Below are 21,232 nucleotides of genomic sequence, written 5' to 3'. Positions count from 1 at the left end.
CACCAGCACCGGCCGCCTGCCTGCAGACACTCAGTGATGGACACTTCGTACTGTGCTATGCCCTATTTGTTGTTTAATGGGCAAATCTGCCTAAAAAGTGGGGTGGGAGATATCCTAGGCACAGTCAAATAAGCACAAATATTGGGCAGAACAACCTCGGGTCAGCTCTGTAATACAGCCTGATTAAAAGCCATTCCCATCAGGCAGCTGTTGAGCAATTTGCCCACATAATGGGAGCCACGCTGGTTTAAGATCACTGCATGGAACAGGGCAAGGATAGGGGAACTGGGACTCAGCTTTTCTCTCCCTTTCTCCAAAACCAGAGTGCAGCACAGGGCATGCAATAAATAAATGCAAGAGTGCCATTTCCAGCAGTCATTAGAGACCTCCTGTCAGCACAGAGCAGAGCCCCTGTAGTTGGGGATGTCTTTATCAAGGACTCCTCCGTACAGGAGGGACACGGACCTGCAGCAGGTCCAGAGGAGGACCACAGTAATGCTCCGAGGGATGGAGCAGCTCCCTGCCAGGACAGGCTGAGAGCTGGGGCTGTGCCGCTGGAGGAGAGATGGCTGAGAGCAGCCTGTGTCTAAAGGGGCTGTAAGAAAAAGGGCACAGACTCCGAGTCTGCGGTGATGGGATGAGGGAGATGGATTCCAGCTAAAAGAGGAACGATTCAGGTGGATATAAGGAAGAAGGGAAGTGAGGCACTGGCAAAGGGTGGTGCAGACCCCCAAGCTCAGGCTGGAGGGACATGAGCCCCGATGGAGCTGTGGGTGTCCCTGCTCAGTGCAGTGGGGTTGGACCTGGTGGCCTTTAGGGTCCCTTCCAACTCCAACCACGTTATGGTTCTGTGACTGCGCTCCTGAAAACCAAGGCAGAGGTCTGTGGTCAGACGGAGGACCAGCTGTGCAGATTCCCAACTGTGCTAGCAGCACGCATATATTATAAAAAGAGATTTCCTCCACCGCCTTCAGCTTGCCCCCTCGTGTTTAATGCCTCCTATTGAACGCGGCCGCACAGCTCCGCCTCGGAACGCCGTTATCCCACTGGGAGAGCATCGAGGAGCCGCGCTACATCCCAGACCTCAGGACACAGAGCCACAGCGCCTGCCACAACTTCCCAACACTTTGACGGCCGACATTCCCTCCTCCCGACGTAACCTCACCCCGAAGGCCGCCCCTCCCGCGGGGTCCGGGCATCCCACGGAGCCGCCCGCGCGCGGTTCGCCCTCCTCGGCTCCGGTGCGGGGGGGGGGGGGGGGGCGCGGGGCAGCGTTTATAGCGCGGCCGCAGCGCCGCCCTCAGCCCGGAGGGGCGACAGCGGCACAGCGCGCCGAGCTCCGCGGGCACCGCAGCGCCGGGGGCTGACGGCCGCCCCCCCCCCCCCCACCCCCACCCCGGGGAGCGGAGGACCGCGGTCGGAACCCGGAGGAGAGAAAAGAGACGGCGGCGGAGTGAGGGCTGCGGGCGGGAGGAGAGCGGAGCCGGGGAGAGCGGCCCCGCGGCTGCGGAGGTGAGTGAGTGCGGGGCGGGGGGAGCGCGGAGCTGCGGGTGGGGGTCCGAGGGGGTCCGTTCCGCCCGCAGGCCGTGGGGCGGGCGGTGCTTTCTCGCAGTCGCTCCTTTCCCCTTTTCCTCCTCTTCCTCAGTTCACTTCCCCCCCCCCCCCCCCCTTTATTTATTTATTTTTTTCCCAGCTCAACCCCTCAGCTGTGTGCGTTCAGCCAACTCTCTCCCTGCGAGCTCGGCAGAGTTCATGAATATGCACAAAGGAGAGCGTTTCCCGGGAGGCTGCCTCCACAGAGCGCCGTTCTTCTCCCGGGGGAGGGGGGAAAGTTGGGTGCCAGCACCCCGTATCCCCGGCCCGACGGAGGGGCGGCCCCATCCCCGCGTTTCTATGGGCTCCGGGGTGTCAGTGGGTCCGCTCGCTCCCCACCTCTCCCAGCAGCTGCTGTCCAGCGTCCAGGGGATGTATGGGGCAGGGTGGCCTTTCTGTTTCGTACCGACTCGTGGCAGAATGGGTTTTTCCTCCCTAAAAAGCCCGGGTCGCTTGGTGGGGGCACCGCATTGCTTAGCAGCTGTCCCCACTGCATCCCACTCCTGGAGCCCTTTGTGTTCCAGGTGCTCTCCAAAGTCACCCAGCAAAATAAAACCCAAAACAAGCAAGGACAGCGAACCCGGAGACAACACAGCCATGGTGTTGTGTATCCGGTGCTCTGCTGACCCTCATCGGTCAGCACATCCCCAAAACGAGCAGGGCCACGGGGCAGGGCACTGAGATGGCTAAAAGCACGCTGAGTGCTCGGGAAGGAGTGGGAGATGGGGGGAGGACACAGTGGGGGCACAACCTGCACATCCCGTGCTGCTTGCATGCTCGTGCAGCTGTCGGGATGGCATCGCCTGTTGGGGTTTCGTGTGGTGCCGGGGCTGCGTGCCCTCCTCGTGGTGCAGGGTGGGATGAGGAGCTGTGCCTCGGGAAGGGAGCAGTGCTGCAGTCCCAGTGGCAGTGAACAGAGCCGTGCTGCCCGCACAGCCACGCGTGCACATGCTGAGCTGCTGCCAGAAAAGCTCCGCGATTTTTTCTTGTTGTTTTGTTTTCTTAAAACAATTTCGAAGGAAAATGTGGGTGAGCTTTTGAAACCAGTTCTCTATCCTCAGCGGTAGAACTTTGCTCAGGGGACCCTTCTCCCTGCCCAGCCACCTAGTGAAGTGTTGATAAAGATATTATCCGCAGCATCGGCTTCCTTTGATTGCTCTTTTCAGCTGTGTGGATGGAAACCTAGCAACACAATAACCGTATTGAAGGGAGACGTTTCAGTAGCTGCACTTCTTTTATCACATCGGGTGCATCTTCAGAGGTTAGCATCATCAAGTCGGTCTCTTTACCCCTTTGGAGCCTGAGAGTTTGATGGGGCCCCGAGCCTGGAATAAAACAGACGTGAGCTAGTGAGGAAGACAACAAAGGTGGAATAGAAATGCGTAATGCAGTGAAACATCCATCTGTCCATCCCCCTTTTCTTCCCACTGCCCCTGAGAACACCCGCTGTATTCTCATGGGAAGTGCACTGCTCAGAAGGGGGGGTACCCACGAAGTAGTTCTCAAGGAGGAAGGAGCCATCCGTGTTTGCTTCACCTCAATGCACGCGGGGGAATCTGAAGGACAGACGGCCCGGAGCAATGCTCAGCAGCAGTACGGGGTGTGAGAACCTTTGGGAAGCAGCCTTGTGCCAACCACCCGTTGGGGAACGTTGTGACTCAGTGTTTGCAGTGTACGGGGCCAAATCCATCCTTGGGTTAAGAAACAAACACAAGAAAGCCGAAAGTCTGCCCCTGGATTCAGCTCGCTGGCACTGCGCTGGTGTTCTGACAGATGCCCTTATTGTGCTGCCTCCATGCAGTGCTGCAGGAAGGCACTGTCACAGGGAGCCAGGGGGACAGCACCTGTGTGATCAGGTTGGGAAGTAGGGGAGATTTCTTCTCTGGAAAGACACTGTCAGGCACTGGCACAGCTGCACAGGGAGGTGGGGGTGCTCAAGGAACGTGGAGGTGTGGCACTGAGGGATGCAGGCAGTGAGGATTGGCCTTGGGGATCTCAGGGGTCTTTTCCAACCTTCGTGATGGGGAGGAGCCTGAAATGAGGGACTTCACACTGAAGTCTCACTGTTTGGGGAGCAAACCTTTGCTAGGTGCTAACATTCCTCCTAATACCCACTGTTTCCATGGCTGCTCCTCCCAAGATCTTGTGCCTGCTACGCATTTATGAATTAAACATCACAAACGCCTTTGTCAGGCCGAGAGGAAAAGTGCTCCTGCTCCGAGACAACTTTGAGAGCTCTGCATCTGTCATTTCTGCACTGTCAACAAGAAGTGCTCGTAACGTGCCACTGTTCAGGCTGTGCTGGGGGTCAGTGGGACGGGTGTGTGGGGGACTGTATGGAGTGCAGTGGGACCTGGCACTGCAGGAGTGTGCAGACACTGCATTACCACCTCACGTCCCCAAAAAGCATGGGGTCTCTGAAATCCTCCCGTGATATCAGCGCTCTGAGATAAGAGCTGCAGGAGCAGGGCTTGCCTGTTGGGTACAAGTGCTTAGTGAGCGAGCGTGGCTGAAGCTGGAGAGGGATTGGAGTTCATACCTTGATGGCATTTGGGAAATCTGGATAAGCAGTGATTGTGAATTCTGAAGTTTGAGCAGGTCCTGCTGCGTGTCCCCGGGCTCTGGGCGATGTCACCACGATCTCTGCATACCAACGTGCAGTAAATCCGGGCCCAGCACTCTTTAGCACAGAGTATTTAGCATACAGTTGGTTTAATCCTCTAATCTTACCCAGCACTGACATAAACGAGCACTGAACAGATTAACTCTGCGTGGAGGGGTGGCAGATTTCTCTGTGCCTCTGCATTTCTAGGTTTGTGGTGAGGTCACTGTCCCTGGAGGTGGGCAGTGGGCACAGCGGGGTTGGCGTTGGGGTTGGGCTGGATGATCTTGGAGGTCTTTCCCAACCTTTGTGACTCTCCATAGTGGCAGTGGTGCTGTCACTTGGGGTGGGACTGCAGAATGGGAGCAGCAGGGTGGGGGCTTGGGGCAGTGGGAGTCCCAGGGGTGGCACAGCACTATGGTGACAAGCAGCCTGCGTGTTCCTTGCGCTGTCACAGAGACCTGGATGTGCCCTTTGCCTCCCTCCTCTCACTGCTCTGTAGGGCAGTGCAGCCTCCCCCCCGCTCCCCCCCCTCACCCCCCCGAGGTGTGTGCATCTCTTTGAGTCCATGCCCAGGGGCTGGAGAGCGTGCTTCCAGACCTCGTGATGAAGCCCAGCGATGAAATATGAGTTTCCAGCTCTCCCTCACATCTCCCCTGTGATGCCACAGAACAGGCCATCTCTTTAGATGATGGATTTCACACAGATTTACTCCAGTTCATTCATCTTGATGCAGGGTGAATTCTCTGCGAGTTGTGGCCTTACTGATGTCTTTTCTAAGGGCTGGATCCTGCCTCATTCCTTCCGCAGAGCACCTGATTTCATGAATAGCTGCACTGCATTCAGTGAGGCCGTTAAGGAGTGCTGTAGTGCCTGTGACTCAGACTAATGTAAGTCAATTTAAAGGACAGATGAAGCGCAGTGTGAGTATGGATTGCCATGTCTGGCCCTTAATGAATAATTCAGGGGCATCACAAGAGTTAAGAGCTTCATCCAGCTGTAGGTGAAGTCAGCAACAGGCTCCCTGCTGACCCCAGCCCGTAATACATCTCAGTTTGTGGTTAGCTGGCTTTAACCAGGCCTACCCCCAGCCTGGCTCAGCACCTGGAAGAACATCACTTCAGGCCCTGCTGCCCATCACGCTGTCATTAACTGTCCTCTGCAGCCCCAGGACAGACGTTTTCTGACATCTCAACGCTGCCTCTGAGTCATACTTCTGTAGTATTGAAAAACAGGAGAGATCCATCACTGGAGTACAACGCCATCAGAAACACGGATGGTGAGAACGAGTTTGGCAAGGCATGTCGCAAAGATGTAATAGATGTTGGGTAGGGATGATGGGACAAGGGGAAATGGAACAGGACGAGGGGATATGGTTTCAAACAGAAGATTTAGAGTGGATATAAGAGAAAAATAATTACAAAAAGGGCAGTGAGGCACTGGCACGGGCTACCCAGAGGTGGTGCAGACCCCCAAGCTCAGGCTGGAGGGGCTGTGAGCCCAATGGAGCTGTGGGTGTCTCTGCTCAGTGCAATGGGGTTGGACCTGGTGGCCTTTAGGGCCCCTTCCAACTGAAACCATTCTGTGGTTCTGAGATGCTGTCCTTTTACAAGAGCTTGGGTTTTGCTGCAGCTGGATCTCCACACTTCACTTTGGATCCATTTGTGCCCTCTCTGCCATGGCTGCTGCAATCTGCCTCCATGGGGGGGCTGCACTGCCTGCCCAGATGGCTGCAGCCTTCAGCACCTGACCCTTTTTTCCTGTTTTGAGTTCTCTCTGCTCACTGGGGGAAGCAGTTTGGGGAACAAGGCTGGGATGCTTTCCCTGCCATCTGCCTTAAGGCAGCAGGCTGCAAGCTGGCACAGTTAATTCCCTGTCTTTGCCAAGCTCTGTTAATAGAGAACGGCTCCTCCTGAATAGAAGGCAGTTCTTGTTACATAAATAGCAGAGGAGGGGGAGAGGCCAATGTGTTTGTGGGGGGTGAAAGACATACTGGCAGTCGTCTGGTTTATAAGCTGCTGCTGATCTTGACTATCTGCTTCTATATGTGGGAGTGGAAGAGGTGAGCATGATTTACTTTGTGCCTGGACTTCAGGCTGGGGATGTTAGTGCTTCAGTGGCTGCGATCTCACTCCCCCTGTGTACATGCGATCCTGGGATCTGCCTGCTGAGGTGACCGTGTGGGTGAGCTGGAAAGATGCACGGAGGAAAAGGATCTGGGGGTGATAGCTGAACACGAGCCAACAGTGTGCCCAGGTGGCCAAGAGGGCATCCTGCCTTGTGGTCAGGCATTGGCACAGGATGCCCAGAGAGGTGGTGGAGTCACTGTCCCTGGAGGTGTTCAAGGACCATGGAGATGTGGCACTGAGGGACGTGGTCAGTGGGCATGGTGGGGATGGTTGGGGTTGGACCCAGCAGCAGAGAAGGGAGTTCACGTGTCAGTGTAACTGAGCTCTGCCACGTGTTAAGTCCTTTACACTTCATGATGTGGAGCATGGGAGGCAGTGGGAGATCTGGTTATTATCACAGGGGTCTGGGAGGAATTGGGTTTGTTTTTGCTCTGCCACTAATGACTTGGAGCAGATCTGGAAGGTCACGCACTAAAAATGGCTCTGAGTTTTGGACACACCGTTTGTCAGTGCCGGAGCTGTGGGTGCCATTGCTGCTCCCCCAGGGGCAGTTAAACCCAGGAGCCATTCAGCAGCGTTAGTTGTGACTTGCCTGGTCTGTATTTAGCTTCTGTTAAAGTCAGCAAAACTTGTGGCTCAATTCCAGCAGAACTGGAGCTAGACAGCAGAGCCTAGCTTAATTCATTGGTAAACTTGCATATAATCCGCCCTGTGTCCCCAGAGGAATGAGGGAATTGGATCTGATAGGTGTTTGCAGAGGGTTTATGCAGTCTCCGATGAAAGCTGGTATGATGCACAAATGCGAAGCGCTCTTTGCTCCTAGGGGGATGTGCTATATGTTGACTTGTTTCTTGGCTCTGTTTTGTGCCCAGGAGCTGAGAATGAATTGCTTCTGAGTGCTGTATTAAGGTCTGTGGAAACCATTTATAAAAAAAAAAAAATTATAATAATAAAAAAAATCCTAATCCTCTCTGCTGCTTGGGTACTGCTGAACGTGCAACGCGCTTGATTCCTTGAATTGAATCGTTTGTCTTTTTGTTCCCCTTTTTAAGAAGGCAAATGAATTCCTGCAGAAGACAGGGCTGCAAACTCAGATTGAACGTAGCCCGAAGTTGCGTTGTGAGCCCAGCACAGCCCTGCCTCCTGCTTGGAAATCAGGTTGGGCAGACGCTGTCCTCACACGTCCCCTGCCTCCATGCCCTGCACCCCTCCTGCTTGCACTCCAACCAACAACTCAAGCACCAAGTCCCATCTCCCGGCCAATTTTTATGGCTGAGTTGAAATGGAGAGGTAGACAGGCCCACGGGAGCGTGAAAGTGACTCAATAAAGCAGTGGGCTCCGTTTAAACAGAGGGTGGTGAGCCTGGACAGTGTGGACAACAGCTTGTTTTGAAATCTCTGTTGCTGGAAAGCTTGGGGTGTTTCTCGGACTGTGCAGGGTTTGGCTTATTGTGGTGCACGGTGCCAACACATCACAGGTTCCAAACCAAAGGCCCAAGCATGGCAAACTGTGGCTTTGCAGGACCCACTGAGCACTTCTCAGTGCCTCCAGCTCCTCTGTGTGTCTGATAATTGATGTACTTGTGCACAGAGGAAACACAGCAACGTCACAGGGAGCTGTAAAACACCGTCCTGTGACAAGGAGGAGCAAGATTCATCTGCAAGTAAATGTTTTGTCCCCCGTGGCACTGCTTAAATTGAAAGCAAGGAGCTTCGTTCCTGTAAGTCTGCTGCACAGAGCCAACTGGTTGATGGGGTTTGCCCAGCAGTGATGTCGTTGGGTTCGTAGCACACATCTCTATGGAAGTGGTATTGACCTTATTTAGATTCCAGGAGAAAGGAGCTGCTCTGCAAGAGGCAGAGGCAGATTAAGACTGTGATGTCATTTCCTTTACAGTCGTCTTGCTATTTCTTGTATTTCTCTCTTCTCTCATGTAGTGATGCACTGTAGGGGAAGTCATTCCTTCGGGATCCAGATCTTGCACACACAAGGCCAAACCATCCTGCGTGCACCACCTGCCCACGTTCCCACCAGCTCTGCTCTGCGTTTCCATTCCTCTGACTCATCTGGGAAGAGGTTGCAGGGAGTTTGCTCCCTTCCTCAGCCAACTGGGTCTGCTGGGCACAGTTCCACTCCAGCATGGGGCAGCAGAGCTGAGTCCCTGGAAATCACAAGAGCAGACTGTGTTTGCTTGTGGAGAGGGATGCCAGAAGGCTCTGGGACAAGGCATATCACAAAAGGATGGAAGGTTGGGTTTCAGCCTGCAGTGTACAAGCCCTTCACAAGCAGGTGATGTGACTTGCAGCAGGAAAGCTGGAAAAATCTGTTGTCAGTCCGTGAATCCTCCCTGCATTTTTGTTTCAGTGCTGGAACTGCACGACTTGGTCCTGTAATTAGCACAAGTAACATCTCAGCTTGGGGATGAGAAGCATGGGATGCAGTAAGGAACAGGGAGCCGTCTCCTGAAACGTTTTCCAGATGGCAGTCCCCCAGTAGGCTTTGGGCTGTGTGGTTGCCCTTCACAAACCTGAGCTCCTGCAGCTCACGTGGCTGTTACCCCCTCAGCTCCTGATGGCACAGAGGGAATAGGGGTGAACTGCCTCGTGCTGAACTGTGCCTGTGCTAGAAATAATCACGCTTCTGTGGGTCTGTGCTGGGAGGAAGAAGGGGCACTGTGGCTTTGCTGGCAGCAGTATTTCCCTCCATTGCTCAGGGACTAACAGCTCTTTGTTGTGGCTCCTGCCTGTGTTAGGAAGCATCCTGGACTCTCCCTGAGATTAATGTGTCATTAAAGCCTGTCTGCTTATTCCAAGAGCCGGCCCCCTCCACTGCTAGCAGTCTGCAGGACTGTGCTCACTGAGCTGTGGTAGCATTTAATGTGAGTTTCTGCATGGCTGCTGCAGCTGGCAGCAAGCTTTAAGCCTTTGTGCCGGCAGGGGATCTGCTGACGTGCTGCTCAGGCACAGAGGCTTCCCCTCTCATCTCCCCTCAGGAAGTTTTCCCTCTTGTGTTCACCCAGGTCCTGCCTGGGAGCATGCAGCTGCGGCACTCAGAGCCTTTCCAGTCTGTGGGTTTTACGTTTCCACTTCCAGTTTCCACTGATCCTGAGAAGATGGAGAAGCAGTGCAAATTAATCTATTTCCAGAAGCACCGGGTTTCCATGGGAGGGGAGCAGTAAGAAAGATGTATGCCTGCCAAGATCCAACCTTCTGAGCCCCCCTTGTGCAGGATTAACATTGCCATGGGTGACAGCAGAGCAAGGTTTGCTGCAGTTACTTCCACCCAACTTGTCAGGATGAACTGTCACCAAAAAAACCAGCCCCACACGTTGGCAGAAGTAAGAGGCCGTGTCTATTAGCTCAGTGCACAGAGCTGCAATGATACATCTATGGCAATGGGTATGGCTTTACTCCCTCCCTTAGGGGGAGGTGAGGCTCTGGTAGTGCTGCCCAGAGGTGTGGGTGCCCCATCCTTGGACGTGCTTGAGGCCATGGATGGGCCCTGGGCATCCTGAGCTGGTGGAGTACACACAGCCCACGGGGTTGGACCTCTGTGATCTTTAAGGTTCCTTCCAACCCAAGCCAGTCTGATTCTGTTATCGCTCATCCCTCTTTCATGCTGCTATGTGGAAAGCTGTGCTGAAGAACCAGATGTGGCTGAAATGCCACAGATGCCGTGTTCCCACCAGACCTTACAGCCTTGCTGGGGTGAATCTGGCAGTTCTTGAGGTCAGTAAATTGTGGCACTGAAAAGGCAAGACCTGGGATCCATCAGAGCGAGGTGTCCCAACCCATCTGGCTCACCTCCTTCTGCCTGTACCTCCGGAGCACGGAGCAGAGCCCGTGCAGAGGGGCAGTGACCCTGCCACCTCCCTGCGCTGCCTGTGCCAGTGCATCACCAATTCTGAGAAGAAAGTTTGTGACATCCAACCTGAACCTTCCCTGGTGAGACTTAAGGCCTTCGCTTCTCGTTCTGTCAGTGTTACCCAAGAGAAGAGACCAACACACCTCTGGTTTGCATTTTGAAGTTTCCTTTTCTTATTGCTGTTCACACAACCAGGTCCCCCCAGCACACACCGCTGCTTTGGCTGCTGGCAAGAAAGTGCTCCATGTGAACAGCGAGAAGGAAACTGCTCTCCTCCTTCTCAAGAGTGGACTTGCAGCTTACAGGGAGGGCCCTTCAGGAGGGAGCACTGGGGTTAGTGCTGGGAGCACAGCGAGCACACTGTTCAGACTATTGCTGGGGGCTGCAGATGGAGCAGAGCACACAGCCAGCCCTTGTCTTCGTGCTTCCTCCCACTGCAGGGAGCAGGGTCAGAGCTGGGAGCCATGCAGCTGAGCACAGAGCAGTGCCAGCAGTCGTGGTGATGTGAGCTGGGGAGCCTGGAATAATGAGTGCCTGGCAGGGGCTGGCAGCAGGACAGCAGCGTGGGGAGCTTGAGGAGAGCAGCATGTGGGCTTTGGGGGTGGCAGCTTATTCCAGAGGATTGGGAGCTCGTGATTGCTCCCTGTGGCCTGGGAATCACAGAACGGTTAAGGGTGGAAAGAAACAACTAAGATCATCCACTCCAACCTCCAGCCCATCCCCGCCACGCTCACTAACCCTGTCTCAGGGCCAGAGACTGAGTGATGCTCCCTGGGACAGCCTCACAAAGCCCTGCTCGTGACAGCCATCTGTATTTAATGATCTGTGGCAGCTTTGTTACCAACACAAGTGCTCAGTGGTAGGCACAGGAGCTTGGGAATCCATCCCCCTTTAACGAGGCAGTTAGCATGGGCTGCAGCTCAATGCAACCCAGGGTGCTTTGAAATCTGTGTCAGGACACCCAAAGGCACACAGCATTTCAGACCAGCCCTTCTCGCAGCAGCAGCAGGTGGCTGGAGCTCTGACAGAGCCCAAGTCATTTCTGCACCATGCAGGGCTGTTGCAGCAGAATCACATTGGTCTCAGCTTGCTTGTCCATCACAGAGTGACAGTGGATGCAGGGTGAGTAACCCAAAAATAATAGCATCCACAGGAAATAATGGAGTGGGTGGTATATGTTGAAAGGCTTATCTGAGTGGTAAACAGACAACCAGTTAATAAAGAAAGGCTCACTTTTTGCAGACAGTCAAGGCTCACTCAAAACACTCTTTTTGGGATCTCCAACAAGAGATCTTTCCCCAGGGGTGGTCAGCCCTTAAGTGGGGTCTGGGAGAGGTGGAGCCAGACTCCATCCCTTCTGGTCACACAGGTGCATTGCCTTCACCTGTGCTCCTGCAGCTGACTCAGTGCTCAGCTCAGGTGATCCATCAGTGGTTCAGGCCGTGATTCAGCAGTTCCCATAGAGTGGGGCATTAGCACGAGCAAGGAGCTCAGGTGGTAAACATGACATGGAGCTGCAAGGCGTGTTTCCTGAGATGGTAAGCTGCCTTCAAACACCTGCAGTCATTAGTTGCAATAAGGTGTGTGCCTTTTTTTGGACTCCTTTGGGAAGTGTCACTGAGGGATGTGGTCGGTGGGCACAGTGGGGTGGGCTGGGGTCAGACTTGGGGGTCTGAGAAGTGTTTTCCAGCTGCAATGATTCCTGTGATCTCAGAAGGCAACAGAGATGTTGCTTGTGCTGCACACTGCTGCGTGGATCACACCTTTCCCACCAACCCCTCGCCAGATGCTGACATTGCATTCCCTTTCTCCATCCTGTCCTTTGTCCACGTGGCTGTTCTGGAGGTAGAAAGAGCTGATGTCCATGCCATCTCTGGCACTCCTAGGCCTTACCAGGGTGCCCCAGGTGCTGGCTGGCAGAGCAGTGGTTAACACCTCTTCATGAATATGTTTCAAAACCATCTGGATGTCGTGGTCAGGGACACGACTCAGCGCTGGGTTGGTAGAGTTAGGGCAGCATGGTTTGGTTGCAGTTGGACTTGAAGGTCTTTTCCAACCTGAGCCATTTTTTGGTTCTGTGGGATTGGCTCATTGCAGAGCTTGGATGTCTTTACCCAGCACAGAGGTTGTGTTGCACGGTCACGGTTACGCTCGATGCTTCCACTCGAATTACTCTTGCAGAACAAAGTGTGCAGTTTGCAGTTTGTTTCACATCTGTGCCGTTCTGTGCTCTCTAAGAAATTGGGTATCTTGTTGTTTCAAACAAACAAACGCCTCCTTTTTTTTTTTTTTCATTCTTCTGATCTCCTGAGCACCTGTACCTGCCAGATGGGTGCTGCAGCACCCCCTCCTCGGAGACAGCTGGGTTCAGCTCTGCGTGTTCAGCCCTCAGCCACTGTCAGGAGACGCAGGGCTGAAAAAGCTCATGAGGAAATTAATAACTGTGGCTCTGAGCTACCAGGCTCGAGCAGCGTGCAGGAAATGAGGCGTGAGACCTCACGCTGCACAATGAGGAGAGAACAAGGCAGCGAATGGCTGCTGGGCTGGGGAAGCATCATCCATTGCACACACTGGCAGAGGTCAGAGCCCCCGTGTTCGGGCTCTGGGCTTGGAAGAAAAACTGCACTGCAAAGCGTTTACAGAAGGGGAGTGAATTAAGGATGCTGTGTCAGCCCTGATTTTGGCATTTCCTGACTGGTGAGTGCTTGACTTTACAGCTAATCGTTCCACACTGTTTTTGGCTTGTAGTTATGAGTAGGCCTAATCAGAGCTTGCCAGACACCATGCAGGTGCCGTCAGGAGAGCTCGGTGGCACAGGTCAGTGGAACTGACTGCCTCCTTCCTCTGCCAGATGCTTTCCTGAGCCAGGGGGAGAGCCTCTGCGAGGGGACACAGACAGCAGCCAGAAAGGGGCACCTTGTTGAGTTAGTGCATGCTGACTTCTTGCACAAAGCCAGGGTGCTGTGCCAGTCCTCCACCCTCTGTAGGGCCCCGACTACTACTTTGCCTCCTCCAGGCGTGTGAAATGAAGGATGGAGCTTTGCTATACACAGATATTTAAAACCATGTAGTTGAACTTCTTTATTTTGCCCCATCGTTGCAGTGCGATCCCAACAGCACTGCTGGGTCCTGATGTCACTCTGAGCTGCAGAGTGCTGGGGTCTGGCAGTGGTTTTGTGCATCTTCCAGAGGAGGGAAGGGAAATGCAAAGGGCACAGAAAGAGATGAAAACCTTGTCACTGCATAGTGCTATGCAGCTGGAAAAGATCTGTTTGGTTAATAATGGAGGAGGCAGCCCAGCCAGCAGTTGAACCGGTCTATTTTAGCATCGTGTGCGTCTCCAGGCTCGTATCACACTGAGCCAGGTTCTGAGCTGTGTGTTCAGGCTGAATTAAGCTGCTGTTTGCAAGACAGTTCCAGGAGATTCGGGATCAGGAGCCCAGTGTGAGGTGCCCTGAGCTTGCTTTGCTTTTCTGGGAGTGCAACACCTCTGTAAGTCAGACCTCCAATTAAGGGGCCAGAAGTTGCACCTTGTACCTCCTGCTGCCTCATTTGCTGCACTCATGATAGGCAGTGAGACTTGTCTGCATTGGCAGAGGGCATGGCAGCACTCTGTCACAGCTGTGTTGATAAAGGGAGAGCAGGGACCTGAGACAGCATTTCGTTGTTGTTTGTGTAACTGGTACTTCCCCACCAGTCTTATTGACACAAGCACAGAGGAAAACTCTGGGTCCTGAGCCTCAGCATCACTGTGGAGCTCTGCTTTGGAGTGGATGTGCATTAATGATGCCCTGCAGCCACGTTGCGTGGCCAGAGCTGTGTACTGCATCCTTCAGTATGACAGGGCCTGGGAGGAGCTCTGTCCATCCATCAAGTGCACATCATTAGAGATGTGGCTTTTTTTTCAGCAGCTGGATGCTCTTAGGTTGATTTTGCAAGCACAGAGCCCATTTCTCTCCCTCTTAGAGGAACTTTACATAGCTCGTAAAGGGGCTGAAAGCTGCCTTTGGTAGGAACTCAGAGAGTTTTCAGGAATACAGATAGGATCACAAAGCTGCTGTCTCTGCTGTGAAAGCTTTGCCCATGGGAGAAACAAATGTGAAGTTTAATTATTTTGTCGATAGGAATCTCCCATATTACAGAAAGTCTTCCCTCCCCTTCCAGCCTTGTGCTTTCTTTCCTTTTTTCTCTCTTGCTCACTGATGCACAGGGCTCCTTTTTTCCTCTAAGAAGGAACAACTGAGTAATTGAAATGGAACACTGGTGAGGATTTTTTAATCTGAAAGTTGGCATTAATTAGTCAGGTCGGATGTAATTAGCTTCCTCATCTGTCACTGCCTTTCCCTGGCTTGTCAGTGACTTTCTTCTATCCTGGAATTCATAGAAAAGAAAGAATTGTCATGGGTGGTTTGCGTGGTTGGAGAGCAAGTGAGTGACAACACCCTCAGGGCTGATGGAGTCTGAGCTGGATTCCCCCATCTGCAGCCAGGGGCCAAACTCCTGCTAATCTCAGCTCTCCCAGGTTTGGGTTTGTCCCTTCTATCTTGCAATGTGCCAGGCTCACGGGAGATGTCATTATTTCAACCCTGTGCTCCGTAGCCCTGCAGTGTTTTAAAAGCTTCATTCATTACTCCAGTCTGGGAAGTTGCAGCAAGGCATGAGGGGTGCCTTGGATAAACAGGGAGTGCAGAGATGGAGGTGTTAGGATCATAGAATGACTAATGCTGGAAAAGACCTCTAAGATCCTCCAGTCCAACCATTCCCATGCCACCAATGCTGCCCACTAACCGTGTCCCTGAGTAACACATCTCCACAGTTCTTGAACACCCCCAGGAAGGTGACCCCACCACCTCCCTGAGCACCTGTGCCAGTGCCCAACCACTCTTTCGGAGAAGAAATTTTTCCAGACATCCAATGTGAACCTCCCCTGGCACAACTTGAGGCCATTAGCTCTTCATCCTTGGTTCATCCATGACTGCCATCCCCTGGGCTGTGCAGTGCTGGTGCCCCGTGTTCAGGCTGAGAGAGGAGCTCAGATCTGGTGTGAGATGGCCTCTGTGCTCCTTTGGACAGCAGGGCCCATTGCTACTGAAAAAACGGCTCTGACAAGGAGACCTTCCTTGTCTTCTTTCTAACCCGCAGCGCTGCTGTGGCCATGAAGAGGCAGAACAAGTTGTCAGCTGGATGCCGGCGTTGCTGGCCCCTTCCATAAAGCTGTGGGTGTTTGTGCCCATGGGAGGTGTGAGTCTCTTCACGGCCATATGTCTTTTTTCTGCAATGGTTTTTCTGAGCCCAGATCTTCAGGTCAGGCTTTGTGGCATCTGGGCTGCGTGCTGACACTGCCTGTCAATCCCAACCCAGAGGGCTCAGTGTGAAGGGAGGATGTGTTTTCAGGTTATCTTTCTGGATTTCAGTAAAGCTTTCCAATACTGTTTCTCACAATATCTTTCTGGACAAAATGTCCAGCATACAGCCAGACAAGAATACAATGAGAGGAGCGAGCAATTGACTGATGGGCAATAATAAACCAGGGTTGGCTGGTCACTAGTGGAGTACCCCAGCCTACAATGGAGCTGTCCCTAGCACAGCTTTGTGAGGTTCTGCCCCATCTGCTTTCAATGGCGTGGACTTGGGAAGCTGAACATGCCACGCAGGGGCTGGGGGAGGTCTCCAGTTAACGTGTACAGGAGGTTTGCCACTCGTTCTGCCAAGTCCTGCCTGCTTTTGACAGTTATGAGCCCCTTTGCTTAGGAAAGGGCAGGGGGAAGTCCAACAAATCTCAGTGCCTACTCCAAGAGGGTGAGTCAGGGCCTCTTCTTTGAAGAAATGTGTCCAGAGCTGCGGGGAGCGTTCTTATCCTCTTTTCCTTCCAACCTGAAAGTGAAACAGAGCTTTGGTTGGAGCTGCAGGATTAGGTGTACAAATCCTGAAAGTGGAAAAGTAATTGGGCCGTGCTTCAGCATTGGGCATCCCTGAGTAGTATGGGAGATGGAGGAGGGAAATGAGGCCAGCCCCGAGTAAAATTCGAGCAGAGAAAATGCATTTCACTCCTTCTGGCCGATTTCAGGGTTTATCTCCCCTGCCACTTCCATTTGCTGTGTGTTGGGTTGCAGAAGCTTTCATCCTGACCCAGGCAGGATCTGAGGAAGGCAGTAGAACCAGACAAGTCCCAGGGGCAATGCTAAGTGGGCTGTGTCTGGCTTTGCAGCCAAATCGTGCAGTAAACTCTTTTGAAGGGAGTTCAGAGCTGTGCTGGAACCAGGGCAGGATGCACACAGATGCACACAGATGCACACAGAGCGAAGCTGTCCCCTTCGGGGTTGCACAGCCCAGCTGCCTTCTGCCAGGAGCACAGCGTGAGCCTTCCAGAGCCCCGACTCAGTTCTGATGTGGGTGCAGACAATCCTGGGGCTTTTCCAGCATTTGCTGCTCTGGGGTTCACATCAGAGTTTGCACGCAGTCTTTAGGTTGGGATTAGTACACTGTGACCTTCACACGTTGTGGGTGCCCATCTGTCACAGTGGGGTTTTGCAGATATCCCGAGAGTGAGTGGGGAGAGCCAGAGGAGATGCCTGAGGTCTGATCCTCCTCCTTTAATCGAGGATTCAGATTTTGGTTAAAAAAGAGGATGGTGTGATACTGCTTCTGATGGCTCATTACTACCTCAGTCTCTCTTGCTTCCCTTTCTTGTCACGTGCAGGCTCTTGTGTTTCAGGATTACAATCTTCTCCTTCCTTCTCCTCACTAGCTCAATAAATGGGAAATGATTATGGCCCTTTACCCTCTTACTTTCTAAAAAGAGACTAAATATGCTTGATCAAGCCTTGCAGTAACTCCCTCCTCTTGAAGGGCAGCCCAGGGCTGTGAGAGGAAGGGCAGCAGTGGAAGCCACCATGTTGTGAGACAGCTCTAGCTGTAGATTAAAGCCTTTGATGGGCATTGATGCTTCCCCCAATGTGGGCAGGAACACAGAAGCTGAGCTCAAAGGTTCTCCATGGGCTGGGAGTGCTGTCCTGCAGGTGCTATCCAGAGCAGAAGAAATCCTGTGGCCATTGTGCAAAGCCACAGGCTTCCCCTGGGCTGCCCAGAGCCAGGGATCACTGCTCCTTTGTACATCCTTCTTCTGCCAGGGAGCATTTCTTTCCCCTTTGCTTTTCCTGAGTCTTTGCTTTTCCAGGGAGCCGGCAGTTCATCTTTCTGCAGATAGAAATCCTGTTAAATAGAAACACTGGCTAGGAGTAAAGCTCTTAAATTGCTTCTGGCCTATGTGTAAATTGCTCGCAGCTCTCAGAGTCAAGCAACGAATTGAATGTGTTCATTCGTGCAGAGGGGTGTGAGGCTTTGCAGGAAGGCATGGCACTGTGATGGGCATTGCTTTTGGGGACCACTGCTGTCCTGGAGATCTTCAAGAGCGTGGGGATGTGGCACGGAGGGACATGGCTGTTAGGCATAGCTGGGCTGGATTGGGGTCAGACTTAGAGGTCTTTTCTAATCTTAATGATTCTTTGATTTTATAATGGAGCCTAGAACCAGCCAGCTTCCTTCTCACCTTCCTAGAGCAAGGAAGGGCTCGGGGAAAGGCTGAGAGCCCAGCAAAGAGAGCATCTCCCAGCTCGTGTCCTTTTCTTTCCTGCTCAAGTGTGAGCTGATCTGGGAGGGAGTTTTTTGTTTGTTCCCTGGGGGCTGTGCCTGCTTTTGCATCCTGCGTGTTCTGCACTTCATAAACAATAGCCATAAACAATTGCAGGGCTGAGGAGATTTGTCGTGGAGATCCCTGCCTGAGCCCGGGGTCATTCAGCCCTTCCCTTCCTGCTCTGCTGAATGGGGATCCTGCAAGTTCACAGTCAGAGCTCGGTGGGAACATTCACCTCTGCAGGTGCATGAGATTTCTGTGTGCATACAGAGCATGCTTTGTGGGAAATGCAGCTATAAATACCTGCAGGGAAATCTATTGTCCGTTTTAATGAGAAGAGGATGGAGTCTCTTGTGTTTTCGTCTAGTAGCTTGAGCTGATCCTAAGCGTGAGAACCAGGTTCACTAATTAATTAACGCACTCTGAAGCCCCTGGTGCCGCTATGCTGGTGTTCCTGGAGCTGCACAGAGTCCCACAGGGCTCTGTGACTGTTGTTTGAACTCCTCCTGCTCTGGTTCCTCTGTTAGATGAGCCGTGGGGTACTCCCTGAGCAGCTGCTCTTTCAGTGCACGCGCTGAATCTGCACGATCCAAAAGGACTTGTGTGTTACCATCAAGGGTGCAGGGTTGGGAGAGCCCCCGCTCTGTTGCTGAGACCCTTTGGTGATGCTGTGCACCCACAGATGGGGCCTGGTGACCCCACTGCTGGGCCTGGTGACCCCACTGCAGGAGCATCGCTGACCGCTTTTCTCTGCCCTTTGTTCAGGCACTGGACATGGACACAGAGGATGACCCCTTGTTGCAGGACGCCTGGCTGGACGAGGAGGATGAAGAGGTTGCCTTCAGCTCGAGGAAGAGGCGGGAGGGTGCTCTGTTGTGTGGTAAAAACCCCTGCAGGGTCAGGCCCCTGCGTGTCACACTGCCAGTGAGTGGCTTCTGGAATGTCGTAGGCTGGATCTTTACCAACCCGTACTGCGCTGGCTTCATCCTTTTCCTGGGCTGTGCCATCCCTGCTGTGCTCGCTGTCGTCATGTTCCTCCACTACCCAGCCCTGGACATTGATATCTCCTACAACGCCTTTGAGATCCGTAACCACGAGTCCTCGCAGCGCTTCGACGCGCTCGCCTTGGCCCTCAAGGCCCAGTTTGGGTCGTGGGGGAGGAACCGCCGTGACCTGGCCGACTTCACCTCCGAAACCCTCCAGAGGCTCATCTTCGAGCAGCTCCAACAGCTGCACCTCAATGCTTCCCACCTGCAGGTCGGCACGCGGGCCAAGCGCAGCCCCCAGGGCAGGACTAGCCCCCCTGAGCCCCGTGCCCACCCGCACCCGGGAAACGAGACGTCCCGCATCGCCAGGGCTGCCCCGCGCTGGGACTACTCCAACACTTACATCAGTGCCAACACGCAGACACACGCGCACTGGCGCATTGAGCTCATCTTTTTGGCCCGAGGGGACTCTGAGAATAACATCTTCACCACGGAGCGCCTGGTTACCATCCACGAGGTTGAACGTAAGATCATGGACCACCCTCGCTTCCGGGAGTTCTGCTGGAAGCCGCATGAGGTCCTGAAAGACCTCCCCTTGGGCTCCTACTCCTACTGCTCCCCTCCCAGCTCCCTCATGACCTATTTCTTCCCCACGGAGAGGGGAGGGAAGATCTACTACGATGGCATGGGACAAGACCTCGCCGATATCCAAGGTGAGCTGGGCTGCTGTGGGCACAGGCTAGTGAGATCAGGGCGTATGTAGAGTCATAAAATCATGAAGGTTGAAAAAAGACCACTAAGAGCATCTATAGTGCAACCACCAACCCATCCCCACCCTGCCCACTAAACGGTGTCACACAGACCCCAACAGGTGAGCAATGGGGCCGAGTGAAGGGGGATCATGCACTGTACAGGTGCCTTCCACTCATTCACTCGTGAGAATGAGAAGAATTGGAAGAATGTCAGGTCTTGGACAGACAATAGGGACGAGCTTCCCTGCACTGTGGAACAGAAGAAAGAGGTCTGTGGGCTGCTCTGCAGCTTGAAAGGCAGCTTGTGAGTCACCAGCTGTCTGTAAGGAGAAGAGGAGGAAGGCCCTCCCTCCTCCTCCCAGCTCCATTCCCTGAAGGATGCCCCTCCAGCAGAGCAGAGGTGGTGAGGAGGTGAATCATAAGAAGGCTGTGGGTGTGATGCGTCTGTGGGATGGAGCATCCATCTGTCTCCCCAGCACAGGATGCAGCTGGTAACTGTCCAGGAGCCATGCTGGGAGCAGGCAAAGGCTGAGCTCCATCTGCTCCAGTGTGAGTAATAGTTCTGTTACCAAAACAGGAAGGAGCCCAGTTCTGAGTGTTTCTGGCACAAACTCAAGGGAACTTGGGTTCTGGGGACAGAGGGATTGTCTCTTACTCAGAACTGGCTTGCTCTGGTCTTCATGGTGTGCTTAAAGAAATTGAATCTGCTCCTTACGTCTTATCTCTTTGCTTCGTGTGCAGATAATCGTATTACCATAGTGACTACAGTCCCAGCTCTCCTTTGTCAGACCCTGTGCCTGGCCAGGCTCAGCAGGACCTCACATGAGTGGTGCTTCCCTCCTGCAGGGTCCCTGGAGCTGGCCATGACCCACCCCGAGTTCTACTGGTACGTAGATGAGGGTTTGTCTGCTGAGAACAAGAAGAGCTCCCTGCTGCGGAGTGAGATCCTCTTTGGGGCACCGCTGCCCAACTACTACTCAGTGGAGGATCGCTGGGAGGAGCAGCGCCACAAGTTCCAGAACTTTGTGGTCACCTACGTGGCCATGCTGGCCAAGCAGTCCACGAGGTGAGGATGTGTGCAAGCAGGGAGGAGGCAAAGGCAGGGATGGACAGAGGCTGGAGAAGAGGACGCTTCCTAAGGCACTAAAGGGGCAGCTGGAGGAAGGAGTGAAAATATCTTCAGAGTTGGGCTCTGGCACTTTGCTGTGAGTGGAAGTGGGGAACAGAAAACCATTTACACACTTCAGTGCCACTTCCTACTGCAGCAGCATGTCAGAGACATCAGAAATGGTGGTGGCAAGGCAAAGATTGAATCTAGCGTCTGCCTTTCTGCTCAGCCCCTGTGTGATGTGGGGTCTGTTTGCTCCATCTCACAAGTCCAATTGCACTGATTCCAGCAGAGCTGCTGCTCTGTGTTCCTGCTCTAAATTTGGCCTCAGCTTGTCTGATGTGGGGAGTGAAATGGGAGTCAATGGCATCAATCTGGGGGGAATGGGGTATTTCACCACCTGCTCTGCAGGGCTCTTGTGGAAGAGAAAGGGTAAAACAGAAGTCAAAGAGAAAGGGCAGACCAGGAGAGCTGGGGGAAGGCACTGCAACTTCTCAGACTCCAGCTCTCTATGGCTCTGAATCTCAATAGTTCCCGGTATGAAGGGACATTCATCTTCAAATG

The 21,232-nt window shown here is 53.5% G+C and overlaps 1 protein-coding gene across 1 annotated transcript in view; it reads left to right on the top strand.

Annotated features, from left to right (window-relative positions):
• The first annotated feature begins 1,440 nt into the window (after positions 1-1,440).
• Positions 1,441-21,232, top strand: part of DISP3 (dispatched RND transporter family member 3) — a 33,009-nt gene continuing 13,217 nt past the window's right edge. The window contains exons 1-3 of the mRNA XM_065738186.1: positions 1,441-1,512; positions 18,588-19,521; positions 20,407-20,626. Of these exons, the coding sequence (XP_065594258.1) occupies positions 18,597-19,521; positions 20,407-20,626 (1,145 nt within the window). The 5' untranslated portion in view covers positions 1,441-1,512; positions 18,588-18,596. The remainder of the gene's footprint in view (positions 1,513-18,587; positions 19,522-20,406; positions 20,627-21,232) is intronic.

Source organism: Cyrtonyx montezumae, unplaced genomic scaffold, assembly GCF_038088225.1.
Source record: "Cyrtonyx montezumae isolate F1298 unplaced genomic scaffold, pur_monq_1.0 scaffold_21, whole genome shotgun sequence".
In the NCBI taxonomy this organism is placed as follows: domain Eukaryota; kingdom Metazoa; phylum Chordata; class Aves; order Galliformes; family Odontophoridae; genus Cyrtonyx; species Cyrtonyx montezumae.
This window is presented reverse-complemented; position numbering and strand designations above follow the sequence as displayed.